The sequence below is a fragment of the Vombatus ursinus genome, unplaced genomic scaffold, assembly GCF_900497805.2.
Source record: "Vombatus ursinus unplaced genomic scaffold, bare-nosed wombat genome assembly UNPS02014946.1, whole genome shotgun sequence".
NCBI classification, from domain to species: domain Eukaryota; kingdom Metazoa; phylum Chordata; class Mammalia; order Diprotodontia; family Vombatidae; genus Vombatus; species Vombatus ursinus.
Window position 1 is genome coordinate 2,115,345 of NW_020954724.1, and position 24,846 is coordinate 2,140,190.

Below are 24,846 nucleotides of genomic sequence, written 5' to 3' on the forward strand. Positions count from 1 at the left end.
TATGCAAGATGTGATTATAGAAGTAACTTTGTGCTGAATATTGGCTTCAAAGGTGGCAAAAATAGAGACATCTATGCTTATTAATGGCATTTGCTAGTGTCATGGAACATGTCCTGTGTAGTCTAAATAAAAGAGAGATTCTTTACCTACAGTGATACTCTCTAAATAATCCTATACACAGATGCCATTTTGCTTATTGGATTAAGCCCTGAACACTACAAAGTTTTCTTAATGAATCAACTGAAAGAGTCTAATCATCTACAATAGACAGCTACTACTTCAAGTATGGAAGACAGTCTCTGAAAAGACACAGAGAGAGAAAGAAGATGGAATGCCACATATAAGTAAGACGACCAGTATGGATAGACTACAGAATGTGTCAAGAAAAGTAATGTGCAACAATAAGCATAAGGTAAGCTGCAGCCAGATTGTGAAGGGATTTAAATGACAGACAAATTTTCTACTTCATTATTGAAGCAACAGGGAGGAAATAGACATTCTTGGACATGATACAGTCAGACCTTTACTTTTAGAATATCAATTTGGCAACTATGAAATATGGATGAGTGAGGGGAGAGATTGGAGGAAAGATGCTAATTAGGAGGTTATTAAAATAGTTTAGATAAGAGGTGATAAGGGCCTGGTAGCAGCCTCATGAATAAGGAGAAAGGAGATAGATAGGAGAGCTGTTGTAGAGGCTGAATCAACAAGAGTAACTGGAAAAGTGATAAGCAGTGAGACAAAGTAGAACATTATTCTAAGTAACTAGAAAAGGATGGTGGTTCTATTAACAAACATAGGTGGGTTTCAGGCATGTAGGTAGGGTGTGTGTGTGTGTGTGTGTGTGTGTGTGTGTGTGTATGTGTGTGTGTGTGTGTGTGTGTGTGTGTGTGTGATAGTGCATTCTATTTTGGCTACTGAGTATGACATTCTTTCTAGGACTTCCAATTTAAAATGTCCAAAAGTTACATGATATGCAACTAGAGTTTAGGAGAGATACTGGGCCTAGACATATAGCCTTAGGTGTTATCTTTATAGAGATTACAGGTGAACACACATGGGAGCTGATAACTAAGAAAGAGACTGTAAAGAAGAGCACCCATGACACAGCTTTGGGTTCACCAAAACTTTAAGGGCAGGACACAGATGACAGTGTAAGTAGGGGCAGTCAGACAGGTAGGAAGGGAACCAATGTTAAGAAAAATCCAAGGATGTGAGAGGATCCAGAAGAGAAGAGGGAGTCAACAGTGGCAAATGATGCAGAGAAACTGAGGCTAAGGATTTAGAAAGGATCATTAGATTAAACAATTACAGGATAATTAGAAACCTTGAAGTGAATCAACAGTTTCAGGTGAATGATGGAGTTGGAAGCCAGACTGCAAGAGAATAAAAAGTAAATAAGAAGACAGGAAGTAAAGGCTGTGAAAAAAAGGAAGGAGAGTCAAAACAATACCTTGAGGGATGGCAAGGTCAAATGAAGTCCTTTTTTTTTTTAAAGGATAGAAAAGACCTGGACATTTTTTAAGGTACCAGGGAAAGAGCCAGGAGATAGGGAGAGATCAAAAATCAGAGAGAGAAATGGGAAGACTGTAGGGACAATCTGTCAGAAGAGACTGGTGGGGGAGGGTTGAAAGTAAAAGGACAGATCTTAGGGAGAAGAGTTGAGATAAGAAAAAAAGATTATAAATAATAATAAAGGGATTTTGACGTAAGAGGGGAGAAAAGAGAGGTTAACTCAATGGCAACTGGACTCTATTTTTCTCAAGTAAAATCAGACATGCAATCATCTGTTTAGGAGCAAGGAGGCTCAAGGAAAGAAAGGTTTGCAACAGCTGTAGTGAGTGGAGTGTATCATAGGGAAAAGTAAAAGGACTGCCATGCTGCAATTAGAGCCCAGTTGAGAATAAATAACAAATTTGTAGTTGGCCCCATCAATAATTTATAACTTTCTCCAGCATAATTCAGCAGCATATAAATAACAACAAAGGAGGAATGTTGGAGGTAAACCACAGCTAGAGGTTGTCAAAGCATAAGTAGCTTTAGCCCAGTGGGGCAAGGGATTCAAATGTAGAGAAGAACAAACAGTTTAACTAGTGAACTACACGGTCAAGACAGAAGGAAAAAAAGTGAAGAGACCAAGGCAGCAGGACTATCATCACTCCCTTGTCCTGGACATTATAATCCTCCTAACATACCTTAAGATGATGTTAGCTTTTCTGGTTGCCATATTACACCGTTGACTTCAATTTAACAAACACTGATTAAGTACCTACTATGTGCTAATAAGCAACATGCTGGGTGCTAGGGATACAAAGACAAAAGTAAAACAGTCGATCCCTTTTGGGTTTAATGAATTGACTAAATTTACAGTCTAAAAAGGATATTTAAAATGACAGCATTTTAGTTTCCTTCTCACTTTACTTTCTAAAGAAATACATAAACTTATTATCATTTTGTTATACATAAGTACTAGATTTTTTACAATGAAATAGTCATTTGACAATTAGAATAATTACTTTAAAAGAATGAACATACCTATGGAAGCAGCAGAGTTCGCCTCCAGGGGATAACTGACTGCCACAGAAAGATGAAAAATATGAGCTATATCTCAAGCTAAATTGAACTTCCTAAAAACACCTCCAGAGCAGAATGCCTGAAAATTTTATAATGCATAAGAATTCTAAGACTAATACAGAGTAGTAAATGCTGTGTCCACATGAAAAATTTCCATACCTGAAAGACTATGATATTGAATACAACCATAAATTTAACAACTAGAAGAAGATTATACTAAAATAATTAGCTTAATTGTTCAAGTAACATCGTTAGGAGTTTACAGTCAATCAGCTCAAGTTTTCTCTCTGTTACTTTTTATATGACAATGACTAATTTTCTTCCCTAAAAATGATTTTGAATAAGTGAGAAGTAAAACCTTCTCCATAACAGCATGTAAACATAACCTGTGATTTAATAACAAGGTCACATTCTTGGAATATATATGTCTAAAAGTTTTATTTAAAAAATCCAACACTTCTAGTAATTGAACCATTTGGGGTTCTTCATATTCTTGAACTAACATTGCTTTTTTCACAAAATTTATTTTATAGGAGAGGTTCCACAATTGACCAGAGGGATTTATATTTTTAAAATTTTAAGTCAACTTGTTTGGCATTTGGCATATTTTTTCTGTAAAATGGGGCAACAGCAAGGAAAAGATAAACAAGAGAACCAGATTTAAAAATTCTTGCTTTGGAAGCATATTCATGCCTTCTTTTTTCTCTTAAGGAAAATATTAAGAAATATTTCTTTAAACTTAAATTCTTTCAGATTTTCTTGAAAAACTGTATCAGTCCTTAAACAAACTTTTAAGAAAATAATGCTATGCACTAAACGATTTTCCCTCTTTCCAAAGGCCTAACCCCTTTCAATGTTTTAAGAAAGTTCCTTGAAGGACTAGGCTGGTAACTAGACTCAGGGAAGTAATAACATAACTGGGGTTACTGTCTATGAACTAAAAAGGACAGGGGGCGAGAGGAGATTGCCTCAGACCTAGGCAAAATATTAACCTTTATGTATCAGTTTGTTTATCTGTAAAATGGGGATAATAATAACACCTCATTATCTCTCCAAACACTTCCTAACTTCCCTGTTACTGTTGAGGACACCACCATTTTCCCAGTTGCCTAGGATTGCAACATAGGTATCATTTGTGACTTTTCACTCTTTCTCAACCCCATATTCAATCTGTTGTCAAGTCTTGTTGATTCTACCTTCAAAACATCTCTTTACATCCCCTTCTCATCTCTGACAGAGCCACCAACCTGGTGCAAGCCTTCCTCAGCTCACACCTCTACTACTACAGTAGCCTTCTGATTGTCTCCTTAGCTTAAATCTTTCCTCATTCCAGTCCATCTTCCACTCAGCTGTTAAACTGATCTTCCTAAAGCACAGGTCTGACCATCCTCAAAGAGATGGGAGTACCAGATCATCTTACTCTTCTCCTGAGGAACCTGTATGTGTGTCTAGAAGGAACAGTTAGAACTGAACATGGAATAACTGACTGGTTTAAGATTGGGAAAGAAGTATGACAAAGCTGTATATTGTAAGTTTATTTATTTAACTTCTATGCAGAGTACATCATGTGAAATGCAAAGCTGGATGAATCAAAAGCTGGAATTAAGGTTGCTGGGAGAAGTAACAATCTCAGATATGCAGACAATACCACTTTGATGGCAGAAAGAGGAATTAAGAAGCCTCTTGATGAGAGTGAAAGAGCAGAGTATAAAAGCTGGCTTGAAGTTTAACATAAAAAAAACTAAGATAATGGCAACTGGTCCCATCACTTCCTGGCAAATACAGGGAGAAGAAATGGAAGCAGTGTCACATTTTATGTGTTTGGGCTCAAAGACCACTACAGACAGTGCCTGCAGCTATGAAATTAAAAGACGTTTATCCCTCAGAAGGAAAACTATGGCAAATCTGGACAGCATACTAAAAAGCAGACACATCACCTTGCTGACAAAGGTCCATATAGTCAAAGTTAAGGTCTTTCCAGTAGTAAGTATGGTTGTGAGAGTTGGACTATAAAGAAAACTGAGCATCATAGAATCAATACTTTTGAATTGCGGTTCTGGAGAAGACTTTTGAGAATCCTTCTGGAGAGCAAAGAGATTAAATGAGTTAATATTTAAAAAATTAATTCAGACTATTCACTGGAAGGTCAAATTCTGAAGCTGAAGCTTAAATACTCTGGCCATATAATGAGAAGACAGGACTCACTAGAAAAGACTCTGATGTTGGGAAAGACTGAAGGCAAAAGGAAAAGGGGATGGCAAAGAAAGAGATGGATAGATGAGTATCACTGATAAGGCGGATAGATGGATAGATGAACATGAACTTGGACAGACTTTGAGAGATAGTGGAGGACAGAAGCGCCTGGCATGCTATAGTTCATGGGGTTACAAGAGTTGGATAGGACTGAAAGACAACAATAACAAAGAACACAATAGCTCCTTATTCAACAAACTCAAGCAGTTCCCTATTACTTTCAGAATCAAATATAAAACCCTGTTTGGCTTTTAAATCCCTATGCTAACTTGGACTGAAAAAAATGACTGAGATTTTAGTTGAGACTCAAAGGAAGCTGGGGAAGTCAGGAGGCAGAGAGGAGAGGGGAAAACATTTTGGGAACGAGGCACAGCCACTGAAAAATGATGAGGAGAGATAATTTAAGAATCATTCTTCTACCTGAAAGCTAGCACAAAAAAGGGAACCTATACAACATAAAGAAATCATAAAGGAAACTGTCCAAATCTCCGAGAACAAGAGGGCATAGTAAAAATAATCCACAAAGAAAACCCCAAATAAAAATTCCTAGGTACAATAGAGCCAGAACCAGAGCTTCCAATTAAAAAAAATCTATAATCAGCCAGAAAGATTTGAAATACAAGAAGCCACACAGGACTTGGCAAGTGCCATTATAAAGGAAAGAAGTGCCTGGAATATGCAATTTCAGAAGGAAAGTTCACAATCAAGAATAACATACTTGGCAAAACTTAGCATAATTACATGGAGAAAAAATGGACATTTAATGAAATAAAGCATTTCTCAGCCTCAGAAAAATTCCAGAGCTGCATAGAAACTCTGAAATACAAACACAGGAGTCAAGGGAAATATAAAAAAGATAAATATAAATGAGCTATCATAGGAGACTAAACAAGGATCAAATGTTTACAGTATAATATAGGGAGATGATATATTTATCCCCTTAGAACACCATCATCATCAGGAGGCAAAGAAGGAATTTATCAAGAAAGAAGGCTTGGAAGCGATTTTTTGTTTTGAGGATCTTGCAAGAAGAAAGGAAGGAGGAGGTGGGAAGAAGAAAGGTAGGGGAAGTTATCTCACATAATTGTAGTGTTTAAGTCGAAGACTCTACAAAAGGAAGAAGGTGTAGGGGTTTGTGAGTAACACTTGAACCTCGCTAATCTGAACTGGTAAGAGGAGGTAGGAATTCACTCACAAGAACTGGTTACTTAAATACATTTCACTCAACAGTTAAACAGGAGGGAAAGGGGAGAAGGGACATAAGAGAATAGATTAAGGGAGGAATCAGGCACTAAGCAAAACACATTGTAACAATGTAGGGAGAATTATGAAGAGGGATTTAAAAGACAAGAAAGAAAGAATAAGAATTGGTGATTGGGCTCATGGAGAAGGAAAGAGAAAAGGGGTGGAGGAACAGAAGCAGAAAGCATCAAACCTAGAGACCATGTGCTGAACAAATGTCTATCATGACCACTTTATAAAAAAGAAGTGAAAAACAAATAAATTGACAAGTATAAGAAAATAGGATGGATGGATGCCACTAGAAGCCTCATCATCCTGCAAGATCACTTCTCACCTCATCAATACCCTCTGCCTTTGGCACCCCTCTGATTGGAGGGAAGAGCAGAGAGCTCCTCCTTAGACTTCCATTTAAGAAGGGTGCTTAGAACAGCCATCTCTTCATTTACCATCTGGCTGCATTCAGTTAGACTTCTCCATCATGCCCCCAGCCTGGTTCTTTACCTCCTTTCCCTACCTCCCTTTTCAGCTTCTTTTTGTGTATCGTCTTCCCTCATTAGACTGTAAGCTTCTTGAGGGTAGGGACTTGTCTTTTTTAGTATTTGTATCCCCAGTGCTTAGCACAGCGCCTAGAACATAGATGTTTAATAAATGTTCACTGACTCGCAGACCTTAATAAAAATTAACCATATATTAAGCCAAAAAAAATTTTCAAAAATGTTGAAAAGTAGAAATCTTTTTTTTTTTAAGGCAATTGGGGTTAAGTGACTTGCCCAGGGTCACACAGCTAGTAAGTGTCAAGTGTTTGGTTTGAGGCCAGATTTGAAGAAAAGTAGAAATCTTAAACACACCTATTTCAGATCATAATGAAATGTAAATTACATGCAATAAGGGATTGCCGAAAATGATTAAAAATTAATTAGAGATTTAACATAAATTAAAATAATCCAAACAAATAAGTGGATCAAAAATTAAACCACAGAAACAATAGATAATTTCATTAAAGACAAGGACAACAGTGAGACAACATGGAAAAAGAGACAAATATCCCAAAAATTTTGGGATGCAGTCATAATGTTCTTTGGGAGAAAATTTATATCTTTAAACATTTTCATCAAAAGATAAAGCGTATAAGTAATGAACTGATTATGGAACAAAAAATATTTAGAAAACCAACAAATAAAAACCCCAATTAAAGACAAAAATAAAAATCCTGAAAAATCAAAGAAATGAACAAAATTGAATGCAAAAAATTGAATTAATAAAGTCAGGAGTTTTTTGTAAAATGAATAAAACAAATAAAACATTAGCTAATTTAATTAAAAAAGAGGAAAACCAAATTATTAAAAATGAAGAGACTGATTCACAATAAATTAAGAAATAAAGTAAAATTATTAGAAACTACATGCCAATAAAATTGACACATAAAATGGATGAAATATTTGAAAGAATATAAAATGTCTACATTAACAGAACAAATTGAAGACTTAACCCAATCTCAGAAAAAGAAATGGAATAATCTGTAAATGAGCTCCTAAAAGAAAAAAAAAAGCCCAGGAAAAGATGGATTTATAGGAGAATTCTGTAAAACATTTAAAGAAAATTAGCTTCTATGCTTTAAATGTGAAAAAACTAGAAAACAAAGGTTCCTACCAAATTCCTCCCATTATATAAATATGGGCTTGATACCAAACCTGGGGAGAGTTAAAACAGAGAAGGGAGAAACTATAGATCAATATGCCTAATAAATACTAATGCAAAACTTTAAATAAAATATTAGCAAGAAGACTACAACAACATATCAGAAAAATTATACATTATAACCAGATTGGATTTGTACCAGATATATGATACCAGTTCATTATTAGGAAAACAAGAAATATAATTGACCATAATTATAAAACAATCATATGATTTTATCATGGTACAGAAAAAGGTTTTGATAGGATATAATACCCATATCTGTTAAAAATACGAGGAAGCATCAGAATAAATGGATTGTCCCTTAGTATAATTACTACCCATCTAAAACCAAGAGCTAGTGTACTATGTAAGGGAATAAACTAAAGGCCTGTCAAATAGTTTTAAGAGAAGAAAAGAAATCAAGGGAACAAGCAAAGACAAAGAAGAAACAAAATTATTGCTGCTTGCAGATAACATGACGGCTTACTTTGAGAATTCTGGGTATTCAACTAAAAAGTTAACTGAAATAATTAGAAACTTCAGCAAAGTTGCAGGCTATGAAAAAAATGCAGTCAAATCACCAGCTTCTCTACATATTACCAACAAAACAGCAGGAAGAGAGAGAAAGTGAAATTATATTTAAAATAACAACTTGAGTCTAGCTATAGATATGTGAATTTAATTACAAAATACTCTTTACACAAATACAGATCTAAATGGAGAAATATTAACTGCTCATAGGAAGGTGGAGCCAATATAATAAAAATAACAACACTACTTAAATTAATGTACCTTTTTAAAAAGAAAGGTTCTTGTTTACATCATTTATTTTCTTGTTGTTCAGTCGTTTTCAGTCATGTCCAATTCTTTGTGACTCACTCTGGGGTTTTCTTGGCAATGGAGTGGTTTGCCATTTCCTTCTCCAGGTCATTTTATAGATGAAGAAAATGAGGCAAACAGAGCTAAGAGACTTGCCTGGGTCACACAACTAGCTAAGTGTCTGCGGTCAGATTCGAACAGAGGAAGATGACTCTTCCTGACTCCAGGCTCAGTACTCTTAATCAACTGTGCCAAGTAGCTGCCCAATTATTTACATCACTAGAATTTCTCCTACTTTTCTTCCTACTCCTCACCCTAGAGAGCCATCTCATTTAACAAATAATATTTTTCTAGAGTAAGAGGAAAAAGTAGCACAAATGATTAATACATTGAAAAAATTTGAATGTACAACATAACACACTCATGGACTTCCCACCTCTGAAAAGGGAGGGGGGTAGGGCAATCTATAGCTCTTCTGAGACATGCTTGTTCTTTGATATTTTGCAACATTCACTTACGAATTTTTTGTGTGTGTGATTGCCCTTTCCATTTATGAGGTTGCCGTCATGGTATATGTTGGGCACTTGGCTCTGCTTACTCATTCCACATCAGTTCACATAGGTCTTTACATGCTTCTCTGCATTCATCATTTCTAACAGCACAGTAATCTTCCATTACACCAAATGTAACCATTACCTGATCAATGGACATCTATTTTATTCCCAAATCTTTATTATCAGAACGAGCACTACTATAAACATTTTAGTGTATATGGGGACTTTCTTATCAATGTCCTCACTGGAGTATTAAAAGCTAATGATGAAACCTCAAGGGCCAAAGTTGTAGACATTCTAGTCATTTTAAATAATTCCCAAATGCTTTCAAAAAAGATTTTGATTCACAGTTCGAACAACAATGCACTAGTGTGCCTATCTTCCAACACTGACTGCTACTATCTTGTAATCTTTGTGAATTTGCAAGGTATGAAGTAAAATCTCAAGATTGTTTTAATTTACATTTCTATAATTATTAATGATTTGGATGACTCCTTCATACAGTTATTAGTACTTTAAAATTCTCCCTTTGAGAACTATTGGTTCATATATTTGACCACTCATTTATTAGGAAATGGCTTTTAGCCTTGTAAATGCATTTATTATTTATCTTTAGATAATAAGCCCTTATTTGAGAAATTTTATACAAAGACAAAATTTTTGCCCATTCATCCATTTCCTTTTTTATCCTACATGTATTACCTTTCTTTGTTCAGAAGCTTTTTTTTTCACATAATCAAAGCTATCAATCTTATTTTTTGTCATTGCTTCTATCGTTGTTGGTTAAGAATTATTGTTGTCATTGTTCAGTCTGATTCTTCGTGACCCCATGTGGGGTTTCCTGACAAAGATACTGGAGTGTTTTGCCATTTCCTTCTCCAGTTCATTTTACAGATGAGGAATCTAAGAAAAACAATTAAGCGACTTGCCCAGGGACACACAGCAAGTAAGTGTCTGAAGCCAGATTTGAACTCAGGAAGATGAATCTTTCTGACTTCAGGCCTGGCACTGCATCCATTAAGCCACCAAGCTGTCCTCTGGTTAAGAATACATCTATTTATATCTGTTTAAAGTCTATGATCTGCCCCCCCCAAGTTTTTTTTTAAATTAGCCTTTGATTTTAAGATCACTTATTCATTTACAATGTATTCTAGAATATGGTTTAAACTCTTGGTGTGTAGCCTTAATTTCTGCCAGACTATTTTTTTAATTTTCCAGTTTTTTTTAAACAAATATGGAGTTCTTTCCCAAGTAATTTATGTTTTCTAGTTTATTAAACACTGGGTTACTGAACACCAGTGTTTCTGATTTTCCCTTGTCCAGAATCATCCACTGATGATCTACCCTTTTTAAAACAATAACAAATGGTCTGGGTGATTTTTGCTTTGTAATACAGGTTGAAGTCTAGAAGTGAGATTCCCCCTCCATTACTATCTCTTTTCACTATTTTTCTTGATATTATAGATTGTTAGCTTTTCCAAATGAATTATATTATCAAATTCTGTAAAGGTTATCTTTGATAATCTGATTGACAGAGCATTAAAAATGTAAATTAACTTTGGCAATAATATAATTTTTATTTTATCGGCTTGGCACAACCCAATCATAAGCACTGAGTAATTCTCTAGACATTTAAGTTGCTCTTTGTTTAACGAGCGCTAGGTAAATTAATCTATACAAGTACTTAGTGTGTTTTCGTAGATTGATCCTCAAATATGTTATGCATTTTAATTATTTTGAATGGATTTCCTTTTCTATTGTTGTTTCTTATATTTTATTATTAATATTATTACTTAGAAAAACTAATGATTTTTTTTGGGGGGGGGGCTAGGCAACGGGGTTAAGTGACTTGCCCAGGGCCACACAGCTAGTAAATGTGTGTCTGAGTCCACATTTGAACTCAGGTCCTCCTGACTCCAGGGTGGGTGCTCTACCCACTGAACCACCTAGCTACTACCAATATTAATGATTTTTGAGAATTTATTTTGCATACAGCAACTTTGCTGTTTGCTGATTTTCTAAATAAACCATTGTAACAGTAACAAATTCAGATAATTTCCTCTATTTGACCATAATGATACCTTTCATTTCTTTCTTTTCTCTTACTGCTGATATTTCCACAACTATACCAAATAATTATGGGGAGAGAATTTATTGGGTTTCTCTAGTTTATTCAACAATTTTTTCAATTGTAGTTTCCTTTTTAACTTTCTGATAGATCTGTCATGAACCAAGAGAAAGATTACAATTTCCTGCTATTATTGTATTGCTGGCTATGTCTTCTCATAATTTTTCACTTTTTCCTTTATGAAATTAAATGCTGAGACATTGGGGGGGGGGGCGTATGTTCAATATTGATATTGGTTTGTTGTCTATGGTTCCTTTTACCATAACATGTTTTCCTTGTTTTTATCCCTTTTTATATTCTGAATGTTTGTTTTTGCTTTGTCTGATAGCACAACTGCACCGATTGTCTTTCTGGATTAACCTGATGCATAATAAATTTTGTTTTACCCTTCATTTTTGTTCTATTTAGTCTTTATCTTTTAAGTCCATTTCTTGTAAGCAACAGCTTGTGCTATTCTGTTTTCTTATCCAGGTTAGTCACTCTTTTTCATTTTGCTGGATTTTTTTCAAGTTATACAACTTAGCTTTAAAATTTTCTCCATTTATTTCTGAAATTGGTTCTATTCCCAAATTGGGATTTTTTTCCCCTCTTCCTCTCTACAGACACACTTTTTCTCTTTAGTTACTTTAATTCAATCTACTTTAAGTCAACTGTATTCCCATAGGCTCTCTTCCCCTAAACCTCAAGCCCCTGCCCCCTCTTTTCTCATTCACATTTTGCAATATCTATTCACAGATATCTGGACTTATTGAGCTGATTTGGAGACCATATTCCCTTCTGTTATTAATACCTTCTTTGCTGGTTTACCTGTTTATTTTTATGGTTATCTGCTGAGTTTTCTTCCCTCTAAGATCTTTGGTAATTATTTTTTCTTATTATCTGGTATCAATCACTTTCTGACTTCTTCCTTTTTGATGGTGGTTATTCCATGGGCTAGATCTTAAAGCTATCTCAGACTCCTCCCATGTAGGGGAATTCACGGGTTAAGCAACTCAGTCTCTATCCCAATTTACTTTTGGGGGGGAGGGGAGGAGTATGAATTAATTCTAGCTAGATGCTTATCACTCTGGCTTAATCAAGCAACACACAGCCAAACAAACTGCTATTCTCCCACAGCTTCCTCTGTTCCTCAGTTTTCTGGCTGTGCTCTGTGGCAGAGCCACACTGCAATGCCAATTAAATTAAGTTTGTGCCTTTTGTTTTTCTGAGGCACAAGGAAGAAAAGGGAAACAGAGGTGAGTTTTGCTACAAGCCTTTGAGTTAGCTAGTACAGCTCTATCAGACAGTGGGAGCAGGGTATGAGTTTAAGGATTAGCCTTTTCTGCTTGTTCATTAGGTTTTTACCTTGTTATAGCTGTTAATGTCCTAAGACTATGAAGACAGCTGAAACTGTTTTTCTCTTGCTCATAATTCCTATTTTGGTGACGCTTGAGAAGTTTTGTGGATGAGAAGAAGTGTCCAGTTGAAAGCTTGAATTAATTTATTTATTCAGTGCTATATCAAAGTATCAAAGGATTACTTTACAGAGCTAGGAAAAAAATTAAAATGAAATTCATTCAGGACAATAATGGTCAAGAATCTCAAGGGAAGTGATGGCAAAAAATGGGATGGAAGGAAACCAAGCAGTACAAACTATACCATAATTTAGCAATGTCTCAAAAATGATTTGATATTGGTTAAGAGAGAGGTTGATCAGTGGAACAAATCAGGTACACAATATATAGAAGTAAATGAGCACATTAGTCTAACGTTTGATAAACACAAAGATCCCATCAATTGAGAAAAGAACTATTTGACAAAATCTATTGGGAAAACTCTAAAGAAGTCTAGCAGAAGCTACAGATCAACATCTCATACCTCATACCAAGATAGGTTTGAAATGGCCACATGATTTAGACGTAAAGGGGGACATCATAAACAAATTAGAGGAGTAAGAAAGAAATTACTTATTAGAATCATGGACAGAGAATGGCAGTGAGGATCATAAAAGGCAAAAGGGACAAATATGACTACATAAAGTTTAAGTTTTTGCATAAACAAAACCAATGCAGCTAAAATTAGAAAAGAAGCAGTAAAATGGTAAAAAAAAAAAATCTTTATAGTAAGTTTCTCGATAAAGGTTTTATTTCTAAGGTATACACGGAACTAATTCAAATTTCTAAGACTGGGAGACATTCTCCAATCAAAGAATATTTACAGGAGTTTTGCCAAGTTAGATATCAAAGCTATTAAGAGACACATGAAATAATGTTCCACATTACTAATAATTAGATAGAGGGGGCGGAGCCAAGATGGCAGAGGAAAAGCAGTGACTGTCTTGAGCTCTCTCCCAAAGCCCTCCAAATACCTAAAAAAATGGCTCTAAACAAATTCTAAAGCAGCAGAACCCATAAAAAGACAGAGTAAAACAAATTTCCAGCCAAAGACAGCCTGGATGGTTGATCTGAAAGGTATATCGCACTGTGTGGGGAGAGGAGCTCAGTTTGGTGTGGGTGCGCAGGCTGCAGCGACCTGGGAGCTGGCCTCACAGGACTGAATAGCGGGCAGCTGTGGTGGTTTCCAGACTCCTCAACCCAGGAACGCCAAAGACAATGTGGAAGGTCAGTGGGAAAGGTCTGTGACTGCGGTGAGAGAGGAGCTAGGTCTCAGCCGCAAGTCTCGAGCATGGCCTGGGGCCGTGGCCTTTTCCTGAGCTTCCAGCCCACAGACTGAGGGGGAATCGAGTGACTGATCAGAGGGGGATTGCAGGGATCTCTTTGCCAGTGCTGAGGCAGGAATCTCTTGCTTTGCCCATGCTTGGATCTGGGTCACAGCTCTGAAGGGCGGTCCTGGGGTGAGGAAGAACACTGGTGTGGTGGACCTTGTTGTGGCTGTGGAGATAAAACACCTCGCCCCTTATCATACCACCTTGGAAGAACTGAAAATTTACAGGTCCCTAGAAGTACCTCTGAAAACAGCTGTACAAACCCCCGAAGCTTGGGACAGTACACTCTTCACATTGGAAGCAGACTTTTACCTTAACAAAGAGTTTAAAACTCAAGTAATTGGCGAGGATCATGAGTAAGCAGTGCAAAAAGAGTCAGACTATATTATCTTACTTTGGTGACAAAGAAGATCAAAACATACAACCTGAAGAAGACAACAAAGTCAAAGCTCCTACATCCAAAGCCTCCAAGAAAAATATGAATCAGTCCCAGGCCTTGGAAGAGCTCAAAAGGGATTTTGAGAAGCAAGTAAGAGAAGTAGGGGAAAAACTGAGAGTGGTGCAAGAAAATCATGAAAAATAACTACACAGCTTGCTAAAGGAGACCCAAAAAAAATACTGAAGAAAATAACACCTTAAAAAATAGCCTAACCCAAATGGCAAGAGGTCCAAAAAGCCAATGAGGAGAAGAATGCCCTAAAAAGCAAAATTGGCCAAATGAAAAAGGAAGTCCAAAAGATTACTGAAGAAAATACTTCCTTAAAAATTAGAATGGAGCAATTGGAAGCTAGTGACTTTATGAGAAATCAAGACACTGTAAAACAAATCCAAAAGAATGAAAAATTAGAAAACAATGTGAAATATCTCATTGGAAAAACAACTGACCTGGAAAATAGACCCAGAAGAAAGAATTTAAAAATTATTGGACTATCTGAAAGCCATAATTGAAAAAAGAGCCTAGACATCATCTTTCAAGAAATGATCAAGGAAAACTGTCCTGATATTTTAGAACCAGAGGGCAAAATAGAAATTGAAAGAATCCACTGATCTCCTCCTGAAAGAGACCCCCAAAGGAAAACTCCTAGGAATATTGTAGTCAAATTCCAGAGTTTCCAGGTCAAGGAGAAAATATTACAAGCAGCCAGAAAGAAACAATTCAAGTATTGTGGAAACACAATCAGGATAACACAAGATTTAGCTGCTTCTACATTAAGGGACCACAGGGCATGGAATATAATATTCCGGAGAGCAAAGGAAATAGGATTACAACCAAGAATCACCCACCCAGCAAAACTGAGTATAATCCTACAGGGGAAAAAATGGTCATTCAGTGAAATAGAAGACTTTCAAGCATTCTTGATGAAAAGACCAGAGTTGAATAGAAAATTTGATTTTCAAATACAAGACTCAAGTGGAACATGAAGAGGTAAACAGGAAAGAGAAAATCATAAGAGACTTATTAAGGTTGAACTGTTTACATTCCTGCATGGAAAGATGACATTTGTAACTCATGAGACCTTTGTTAGTATTAGGGTAGTCGGAGGGGAAAAAATTATATGTACGTATATATAGATATAGATAGATAGATAGGTAGAGGGCACAGGGTTGAGTTGAAAATGAAGGGGTCATATCTGGAGAATAAAATTAAGGGATGAGAGAGGAATATCCTAGGAGAAGGAGAAAGGGAGAGGGAGAACGGGGTAAATTATCCCACAAAAAAAAAACCCAGAAAAGAAAAGGCTCTTACAGTGGAGGGGAAATGGGGGAAGGTAAGAGGGAAGAGTGAATCTTATTCTCTTAGGATTTGACTTAAGGAGGGAATAACATACACACTCAATTGGGTGTGGAAATCTGTCTTACCCTACAGGAAAATAGGGGGGGAAGGGGACAAGAGAGTAGGGGAATGATAGAGAGGAGGGCAGATTGGGAAAGGGAGTAATCAGAAGCAAATAATTCTGAGGAGGGACAGGGTCAAAAGAAAGAATAGAATAAATGGGTGGGCGGGATAGGATTAAGGGGAATAGAGTTAGTTTTTCACAGCATGTCTACTATGGAAGTGTTTTGCATAACTGCACATATATAACCTGTATTTAGCTGCTTGCCTTATCAATGAGGGTGGGTGGGGAGGGAGGGAGAAAATTTGGAACCCAAAGTTTTAAAAACACATGTTTAAAAAAAAATGTTTTCACATGCAACTGGGAAATAAGAAATACAGGAAATGGGGTACAGAAATCCATCCTGCCCTACAGGAAAATTGAAGGGGAAGGGGATAAGAGAAGGGGGGGGAGATAAATATAGAAGGGAAGGCAGACTAGGGGAAGGGATATTTAGAATGCATGCCATCTTGGGGTGGGGGGAAGGGTCAGATGGGGTGAAAATTTGGAACTCAATCTTGTGGAAGTAAATGTTGAAAACAAAAAAAAAATAAAATTACCATAAAAAAGAAACTAATAATTAGATAAATGCAAATTAAAGCATCTCTAAGGATCTACCTTACATTTATCAGTTTAGCCACTATGACAAAAAAGGAAAACAGCAAATGTTGGAGGGGCTATGAAAAAAACAGACACATTAATGCAGTGTTGGTACAATTGTAAGCTAGTCAAGCCATTCTGGAAAGAATCTGGAACTATGACCTAATTACTAAACTGCACATACCCTTTGACCAAGCAATACTACTAGGATCTAATACTAGGATCCGTATTAGAAAGAGGTCAAAGAAAGAGGAAAAGGACCTTATGTACAAAAATATTTGCAACAACTATTTTTGTGATGGCAAAGAAATGTAAACTAAGGAGTTATCCAACGATGAGAGAATGGCTGAAAAAAAATTATGATTTCAATATAATTAGAATACTACTGTCCTTTAAGAAACAGAGAAGGGTATGGTTTTAGAGAAAAATGAAAGACTTGAACAAATTGATGAACGGTGAAGTGAGAACCAGGGGAAAAAATTATTGCAATAACAATAGTATTGTAAAGACAAACAACTTTGAAAGACTTAAGAACTCTGATTAACGCAATGCCAACCATGATTCCAGAGGATTCATGACAAAACACTCTATCCACCTCCTCATAGAGAAGTGACTTAAGAATGAAACATTGCTAACATGGGAATTAGTTTTGCTCGACTACGAACATTTGTAATAAAGTTTTTCTTTTCAACAGGACAGGGAAGAGTAATGGAGAAATTATTTTCATTTATTGAAAAAAAGTAAAAAGAAAGTTAAACCTAGAAAGGCAAATTTATTTGAACAACTAGATGGACCCATACGATGATGGAAGGCTAACATTCTAATAGTGGGAAAAGAAATAAGTATTCTTTCTGAACCTTAATATCTTCAAAAGGTATTAAGAGAGTTAAATAAGAAACATGCAGGACCTGGGGGCAGATCATTTCACTTACCAATCAGGGTTTTAATGGGAAAAGAGAAAGGGAAGAAAACGTTGGAATATATTACTGTACAAATGAGTTAGAAGGGAATGGAACTTGCTATCTCTTGTGATTGGGGTACATGAGAAAAAGAGAATATAAAATGAAGGAAGGGATGGCTCAGATGAACCCCACTCTTATCTGAAATGGGCAAAGTAAAGCTGAACACACAGAATTTGATGTAGAAATATATTAAACTCAAGAGGGAAACAAGCAGGTATAAGGGATGTGTTAAGAGGAAGGATAATACCCAGGTGGGAAACATTTGAGGCAAAATAAACTTCCTGATCCTGAGGAGGGAATTAAAAGGGGGAACAAAAGAAATTTAAAAAACTAGAATCTAATGGGCTGGCCATGAATTGGGAAATGGTTGAATAAATAAATTATAGCATATTGATGTAATAGATTACAAAAATGGATTACATATTAGTTTAAAAAAAACACTTGCAAAGAATCCTGAGTAGTATAAACTAATATGAAACAAGTAAAATTAAGAGAGTAATTTACACAAGAACAAGAATGTAAAGAAAAATAACTTTAAAAGACATAAGGACTCTGACTGATGCTATTTCCAACTATGTCTCCAGAGGACACGAGATACAGAAAAAGACATTTTTTGACATGGCCACTGTGTGAACTCAATCTGTTTGACTATGTTTATTTGACATAAGTTTCTCCTCCTCCCCCTTTCTCTCAATTTTTAATGGGGGAGGGGAGAGCAATGTTGGTGGAGAGAAGGGAGGTTGGCTGTGATTACAAAAAAAAGGCAGCCATTGAAACATTTTAAAATGCACAGAACACAGGTCAGAACAAAGTACAGCCAAGTAGAACAGTTCTATAAGTCAAAAAATGAAATTTATTATATACCTTTTAAAAGCAATAAATAGCATGAAAAAGAAATTCATGGTTATATATACATATAAAACACTTTTTTGTGTTCTCTGTATGCTTTTTTGGGGAATTGGAGTTAATAAGAAAAACAACAACAATAATAACACCAACAGGACTAACTCATGTAGATGAATCCCTGGTAAGGTATTCAAATTCATAAGACATAATGAGGGAACAGGAATAGATACCACTCTCTATATGGAAGCTATGGTCAGTACTTGACTTCATTCCAGTTCTTAAATTTAATTATAATGAAGTCAGTTGTCTGAATTTTAGATGATCAGAGATAAGGACTGAATAAATTTGTGGATCTAAACATTGGCACTGCTCAAGAGCAGTATTAATCATTAGCAACATTAAATGAGCATTTTCCAGGGTGTACTGCTAGTATTGGTATTTTCTGAATGGCATTTAGTCATGAAACTCCATTAGTGACTGAATAGGCCTAGCTAACAGCTAAGGAATTCTCTGCTTATACAAATCTGAATAAAGAATTAGGAAGAAAAGTAGGTGGTTTATTTTTCCTATATGGCCTTAGGGTATATAGGGTATATATGGTCTATATCTAAAGTTTTACTATCAATTTTTCAATCATTAATATTTAGGGCCTGACAGACTATAATTTTGAACATGAATTTTCTTGATATGTTGACTCTCATAAGCTTTTGACAAAAATCCTTGAACTAGAAAGAGTGCTACTTGAAGCAGAAAGTCAGTTGCTTTAGGGTTGTCCATATTAAAGGGACATGTGTGTTTTCTAACACTCCAAGCAAAGTCAAATAAATAAGCATTTACTAATCAAAACACTGAAGTTTCAAGATGACTCATCAAAACAAAGAGGAGCCATACCAAGAAAAGTCAGCAGTCACTTGTGTACTTGCCTCTAATAAGATACCACAAGAAAATAAGGCAAGAGAGAATATATGTGAGTTCATAAGACTATGTATTATTTCACTTGTTTGTATCACACTTTTAAAAATTGATGTAAAAAACCAAAATTCATAGAATCAGAGAATTTTAGAGTTAGAAGTCACATAATCTAACTCTTTTACCTAGTGCATGAACCTTCCCTACAAAATTCTTTTAAGGAAATTGTATTTTTTTAAAATAGTACTTGCCTAGCAAAATTTTTAAGGACTGTCTAAAATATTATTCGATAAGCAGAATAATCACCAGCAAATTAAAAACAACATTTAGTTTGAAAAAAACATTACACCTCTGTTCTAATAAACAATTTGTCTAAAATACATTTATCTTACCTGATCTCCATGTTTATTACTTCAGTCAATTCTCCAAATTTTATTTCCTCTACCTGTAATTCTTTAACAGCATCCAGAATTTTTTGCTGGTCTCTAATATTAGTAATTCCATTCTAAATGTAAAATAAAATTTGAGTTATAATGATTAGGAGAGTTATAACACTAGATTTCTAAGAAAGCTAGTTAAATAACATATTGAATAACATATTGAAATGAATAAGGATGAATAACATTGAAATAAATAAGGATAATAACTGGACCTGTCATCTCCTGAATGAAGAAAATTCTTCTACTAATGCAGGTCAGTATCTTCTTTACAACTTACATTCTCTCGAAGAGTTGTCTGGAGCACTGAGAGATTATTTGATTTGCCTTTCCTCCCTTGATTATCTCTAACTTAGCATGTAAAAAGCTTTTGTTGTACATAGTTATACTCATGCTGTCTCCCTGATTAGACTGTGAACTCCTTGAGGGTAAGGAATGTCTTTTGCCTCTCTGTTCCCTCCCCTCAGTACAATGCTTGGCCCTTAGTAGGTGCTTAAATAAATACTTATTGACTAGATCGACTTACACACAGCCAGTACATGTCAGAGGTAGAACTTAACTGAATGAAGACTGGGTTCATGGCCAGCTCTATCTCTCTATTCATTGTAACATTGTAAAAATGAAATGAATAAGCTTCTGATTCGAGATTAGTTAATTTTTAGTATGTACCTTTAACTATGTTTTCATTTTGGGAACTTATTTATTTTACTATGTTTGTTATTATTTATTAACATAATTACTTATTTATACTAATTGTGATATAGAATCTAAAAATACTAAGGATTATTGAGGTTTCAATATACAAGTAAACTAAACACTGCAATAGTATTTCATTTAAAAAATAGGAGTCAGTGGTACGTATGGATTGTATGACATATATATGTCAGTTTACCTATTTATTACCTATTACCTATTACCAAGAATCACCCACCCAGCAAAACTGAGTATAATCCTACAGGGGAAAAAATGGTCATTCAGTGAAATAGAAGACTTTCAAGCATTCTTGATGAAAAGACCAGAGTTGAATAGAAAATTTGATTTTCAAATACAAGACTCAAGTGGAACATGAAGAGGTAAACAGGAAAGAGAAAATCATAAGAGACTTATTAAGGTTGAACTGTTTACATTCCTGCATGGAAAGATGACATTTGTAACTCATGAGACCTTTGTTAGTATTAGGGTAGTCGGAGGGGAAAAAATTATATGTACGTATATATAGGAGTAATAGGCTCATTGGACATGTTCTTTGATATGTTAGTCCTCCTCCTCCCCTATTGCCTCTTCTATTTTTCATTCAATCAAGTAACTAGCATTTATTGTTTATTACACGCCAGACATTTGCTAGAAGCCAGGGATGCAGCACCACAAATAAAATCACAAAAACCTTAAATTATTCTCTTAAATGCAGTAACTTTTATAGGCATCTTCTCTGTATTACTTCAGTAGAGCATTCATTCTTTGTACAATGCTTTAAAAACAGTAGCTGCTCATTAAAACCACTAGATGGCAAGATAATCATACAGTTTTCACAAAGATCTTATAGAGTAGATAAACTGTCTGGGAGATATATTGAAAGAGTCAAATTCAACAATGACCTACTGATTTATAAATATATTGTGTATTTAGAATGCAAACACTATTTTAACCATATTAAGACTTCTCTTGAGTCCAAATAAAAAATAAATTAACAGCAGAATTGTGCTTTTTAACTTTTTGCTAAAGCAAATTATGATGCTAAGAAAGTATATGGAACTGGTGACTTGAAGGAAATGGTAAAAACTCTATCACTGATTGGAATCCTATTCTATAATTTAAAATTAAAAGTAAGTTTCAAACAAAATATGGTAATACAAAAATATAATACAATTCAATGTCAAAACACTAGCCTCTGTGAAGTCTTCCTTTCTCATTGTCAGAAGTTGCCGTAAGGTTATGTCTCTTTCCTGAGTAGAAAAAAAAAAGTCTGTCCGTTAATTCAGGAGAAGGAAAAAATTGTTTCCATTTATATTCTCTCCCAAAGAGCAGGCAAATGTCCACTTTCCAAAATTTACATAAATTAAAATAGAACAAATATTCAATTTAAAATATTATAGAATATAAAACAAAATAAACTTTGGTTTTTTAACTTTAGTTCTATACGTTCCCTCTCAAAAACAAATAATTCTATGAAATTAAATTGTAGAAAAGTTTTATTTCAAGAACACAATTTATTTCTAATGTTTTATCAAACTAAAATGTCCTTTTACTTGTTTAACTCAGTGTTTCTTTAGTTGATGAGGTTTCTAGATGAAGATTCAAGGTCAATTGGAATAAAGAATTCCATATAAATACTTGAATTATATGAAAAGAATGATTACAGAATAGTGGAATACTATTCTTTAAGAACTAATATTTTGCTAAGAAGGAAAATAGCTGTGGAGTTCGTAATAGCTAAGTGTCAGGCAGTAGGAACTACTAAAACTTTTGATATTGTACATATGTGTAAGATGGTACTTAAGAGTTACTAAAGCAAACTTTCAGATCCATTATGAAAAGGAAAAAAGTTTCAAAAACTAAAAAAAAACTTACAAAATTCTCTGAGATATTCTAAAAATCTTGCTGAATGTAATTTCACAGTAAAATACACTAGAAATTTTTTCAAATGAAAACTTACTTTTAGTAATTCTGTCATATGCTCAAGTCCAAGTCCATGTAAAAATACTTCCAGATCACCAAAAGCTGTATATGAACTATATATATTCATAACAATTTGAGAGAAGAAAAGTACATAAAGCAGTAAATAATTAATATTTGTTAAATATTCACATAAAAGATATTTTATAGACATAAACTAGACACTGAATGTACTAAATTAAATATCAAGACTTCTGAAGTATGAAAGGTATAAGGGATATTAAAAATTGTGATGATCAAATATGGGACTCAGTGCCAATAACTTCCTAGTTTAGAACTATCTTTTGATATTGAGGTATTATTTAGCTAATTATTTGGTATTGAGGTATTATTGGCTAATCACCTAAATTCCTTAATTTAATTGTAATAGTCATAAATTTTAGGGTTTTTTTTTTTACTTGTAAAAATTTCTACCTTCTTAAATAAGTGGAAAACAAAGTAAAATACTGCTTAAACCTCATCTTGGACCTACAGTCAGGAAGGCCCAAGTTCAAATTCGGCCTCAAATACCTGCTAGCTGTTTGAGCCTGAGCAAGTCAGTTTACCTGTCTGTTTCAGTTTCCTCAGATGTAAAATGGGAATAATAACACATAGCTCCCAAAGTTGTTGTGAAGATCAAATGAGATAATATCGTAAAGTGTTTTGCAGACTTTAAAGTAAGTGCTATATAAAGAGCATACTATGGGTTAGGTAGGGCAGCTAGGTGGTACAATGGCTAGAGCTCTGGGCTTGGAGTTGGGAAGACCCAAGTTCAACTGTCGGCTCAGACACTGACTAGCTGTTTGAACCCTGGGCAAGATACTTAACGCTGTCTGCCTCAGTTTTCCCATCTGTAAAATAAGCTAGAGAAGGAAATGTCAAACCACTCTGGTATCTTCACCAAGAAAACCCTAAATGGGGTCATAAAGACTTGGACACAAACGAAACAACTGAACAACAACAAAAGGTGCCAAGACACTATGCTAAGCACTGGGGATACAAAAAGAGGCAAAAGACAGTGTCTGCTGTCAAGAAGCTTACAATCTAACGAAGGAGATAACATGCAAACAAATACATACAAAGCAAACTATATAGAAGATAAATGAGAAATAACAGAAGAAAGACACACTAATTAAGAGGGGTTGGGCAAGACTTCCTGTAGGAGGCAGAGCATTTCTGGCAAGGGGGACATTCAAAAAGAATGCCTGGAGCTGTGAGATAGAGTGCCTTATCTGCTGAATAGCCAGGAGGCCAGTGTCATTGTATCACAGAGTATTCTGAGGAGTAAGACGTAAGAAAACTGGAAAGAAAGGAGGGGGTTACATTATAAAGGGCTTTGAATGCCCAACAGAACATGGCCTGGAGGCAATAGGAAGCCACAGAATAAGTTTTGAGCTTTATGAAAATCACTTTAGTGACTGAATGGAGGATGGATTGGAGTGGAGAGAGACTTGAGACAGGCAGACCCATCCAAAGGCTATTGCAATAATCAAAGTGTCTGGTGATGAGAGCACATACTAGAGTGATGGCAATGTCAGAGAAGAGAAGGAAGTGTATTTGGGAGATGTTACAAAGGTAAAATCAGCAGGCCTTGGCAACAACTTGGATATGGGACTGGGGAGGTGGGGTGAAGAATCTAGGATGATTCCCAGACTGAGAGACTGAGGGAATGGAAAGATGCCCTCTACACTAATAAGGTGGGAGGTGCTGGGGAACATTGTGTTTAATTTGTGATATTTTCGTGAAATTTTAAAATACAATTTATTCTAAATGGATTATCCTATTTTATTACAATATTATGTTAACAAGTAATTTATAATAGTCATATTATTTAATGATTACTTATAGTCATTCAATATCTAACAATTCACTTATTTAATACTGAGTTAACATTTAATTTATTTAAAATTCTAGTGATATAACTTTACCTAAATTTGTTCTCTTTTCCTGTGTCACCATCTGCTGTCAAAAGTCTACATATAGCTTCTTCTTTAGTTAAGTGTTGGAGCTTTCCTTGCAATGGATTCACAGTCAAAGAAAGTAAAGTGAAGAGCTGAAAATTTTAACAAACTCATTTAAATATAGTTAACATTAATGGTAACTACCATGTTAACTTTAAATTAACTGAAGCACATGTTCACTCATATCCTTACTGGAAATTTTAGTAAAGGAGAAAAAAAGTATTTTCTCAAAATAATTCCTTGAAGAAAACAATTAGAGGATCAAGTATATTTTAAAATTAAAATAAGAGTTAGGAAAGACAGACTTCAAAAAAATCTATCTCAAATTAGAAAATGCAAACTCTAAAAACATAACTAAAGATACATAATATCAATGCAGAAATGCATCTTCATATCTTAAAGATATACAACTCAAAATGTGAATGTCAAAATCTAAATAGAAAGCTATTGGCCAGTGCTTAAAGTATATTTTACACAATTCTGATTTCACACAAACAAAAAAATCATGTTAATCTTTGGGAGATAATTTAACAAGTAAATTGTGCATGGTAATATAATTATTATTGTATGAAATCAAATATAGTGTATGTGTAAACTATCTAGCAGCAAGCTAGTTAAAGATTGCTTTATGCAGATTTAAGAAATACCACA

General features: G+C 34.9%; 1 protein-coding gene across 1 annotated transcript in view; it reads right to left on the bottom strand.

Moving 5' to 3' along the window:
- Positions 1-24,846, bottom strand: part of ASZ1 (ankyrin repeat, SAM and basic leucine zipper domain containing 1) — a 96,772-nt gene that overhangs the window by 23,343 nt on the left and 48,583 nt on the right. Inside the window, exons 7-10 of the mRNA XM_027844995.1 lie at positions 24,163-24,287; positions 22,236-22,311; positions 21,469-21,525; positions 19,538-19,650 (exon numbers count right to left, since the gene is read on the bottom strand). Coding sequence (XP_027700796.1) covers positions 19,538-19,650; positions 21,469-21,525; positions 22,236-22,311; positions 24,163-24,287 — 371 coding nt within the window. The remainder of the gene's footprint in view (positions 1-19,537; positions 19,651-21,468; positions 21,526-22,235; positions 22,312-24,162; positions 24,288-24,846) is intronic.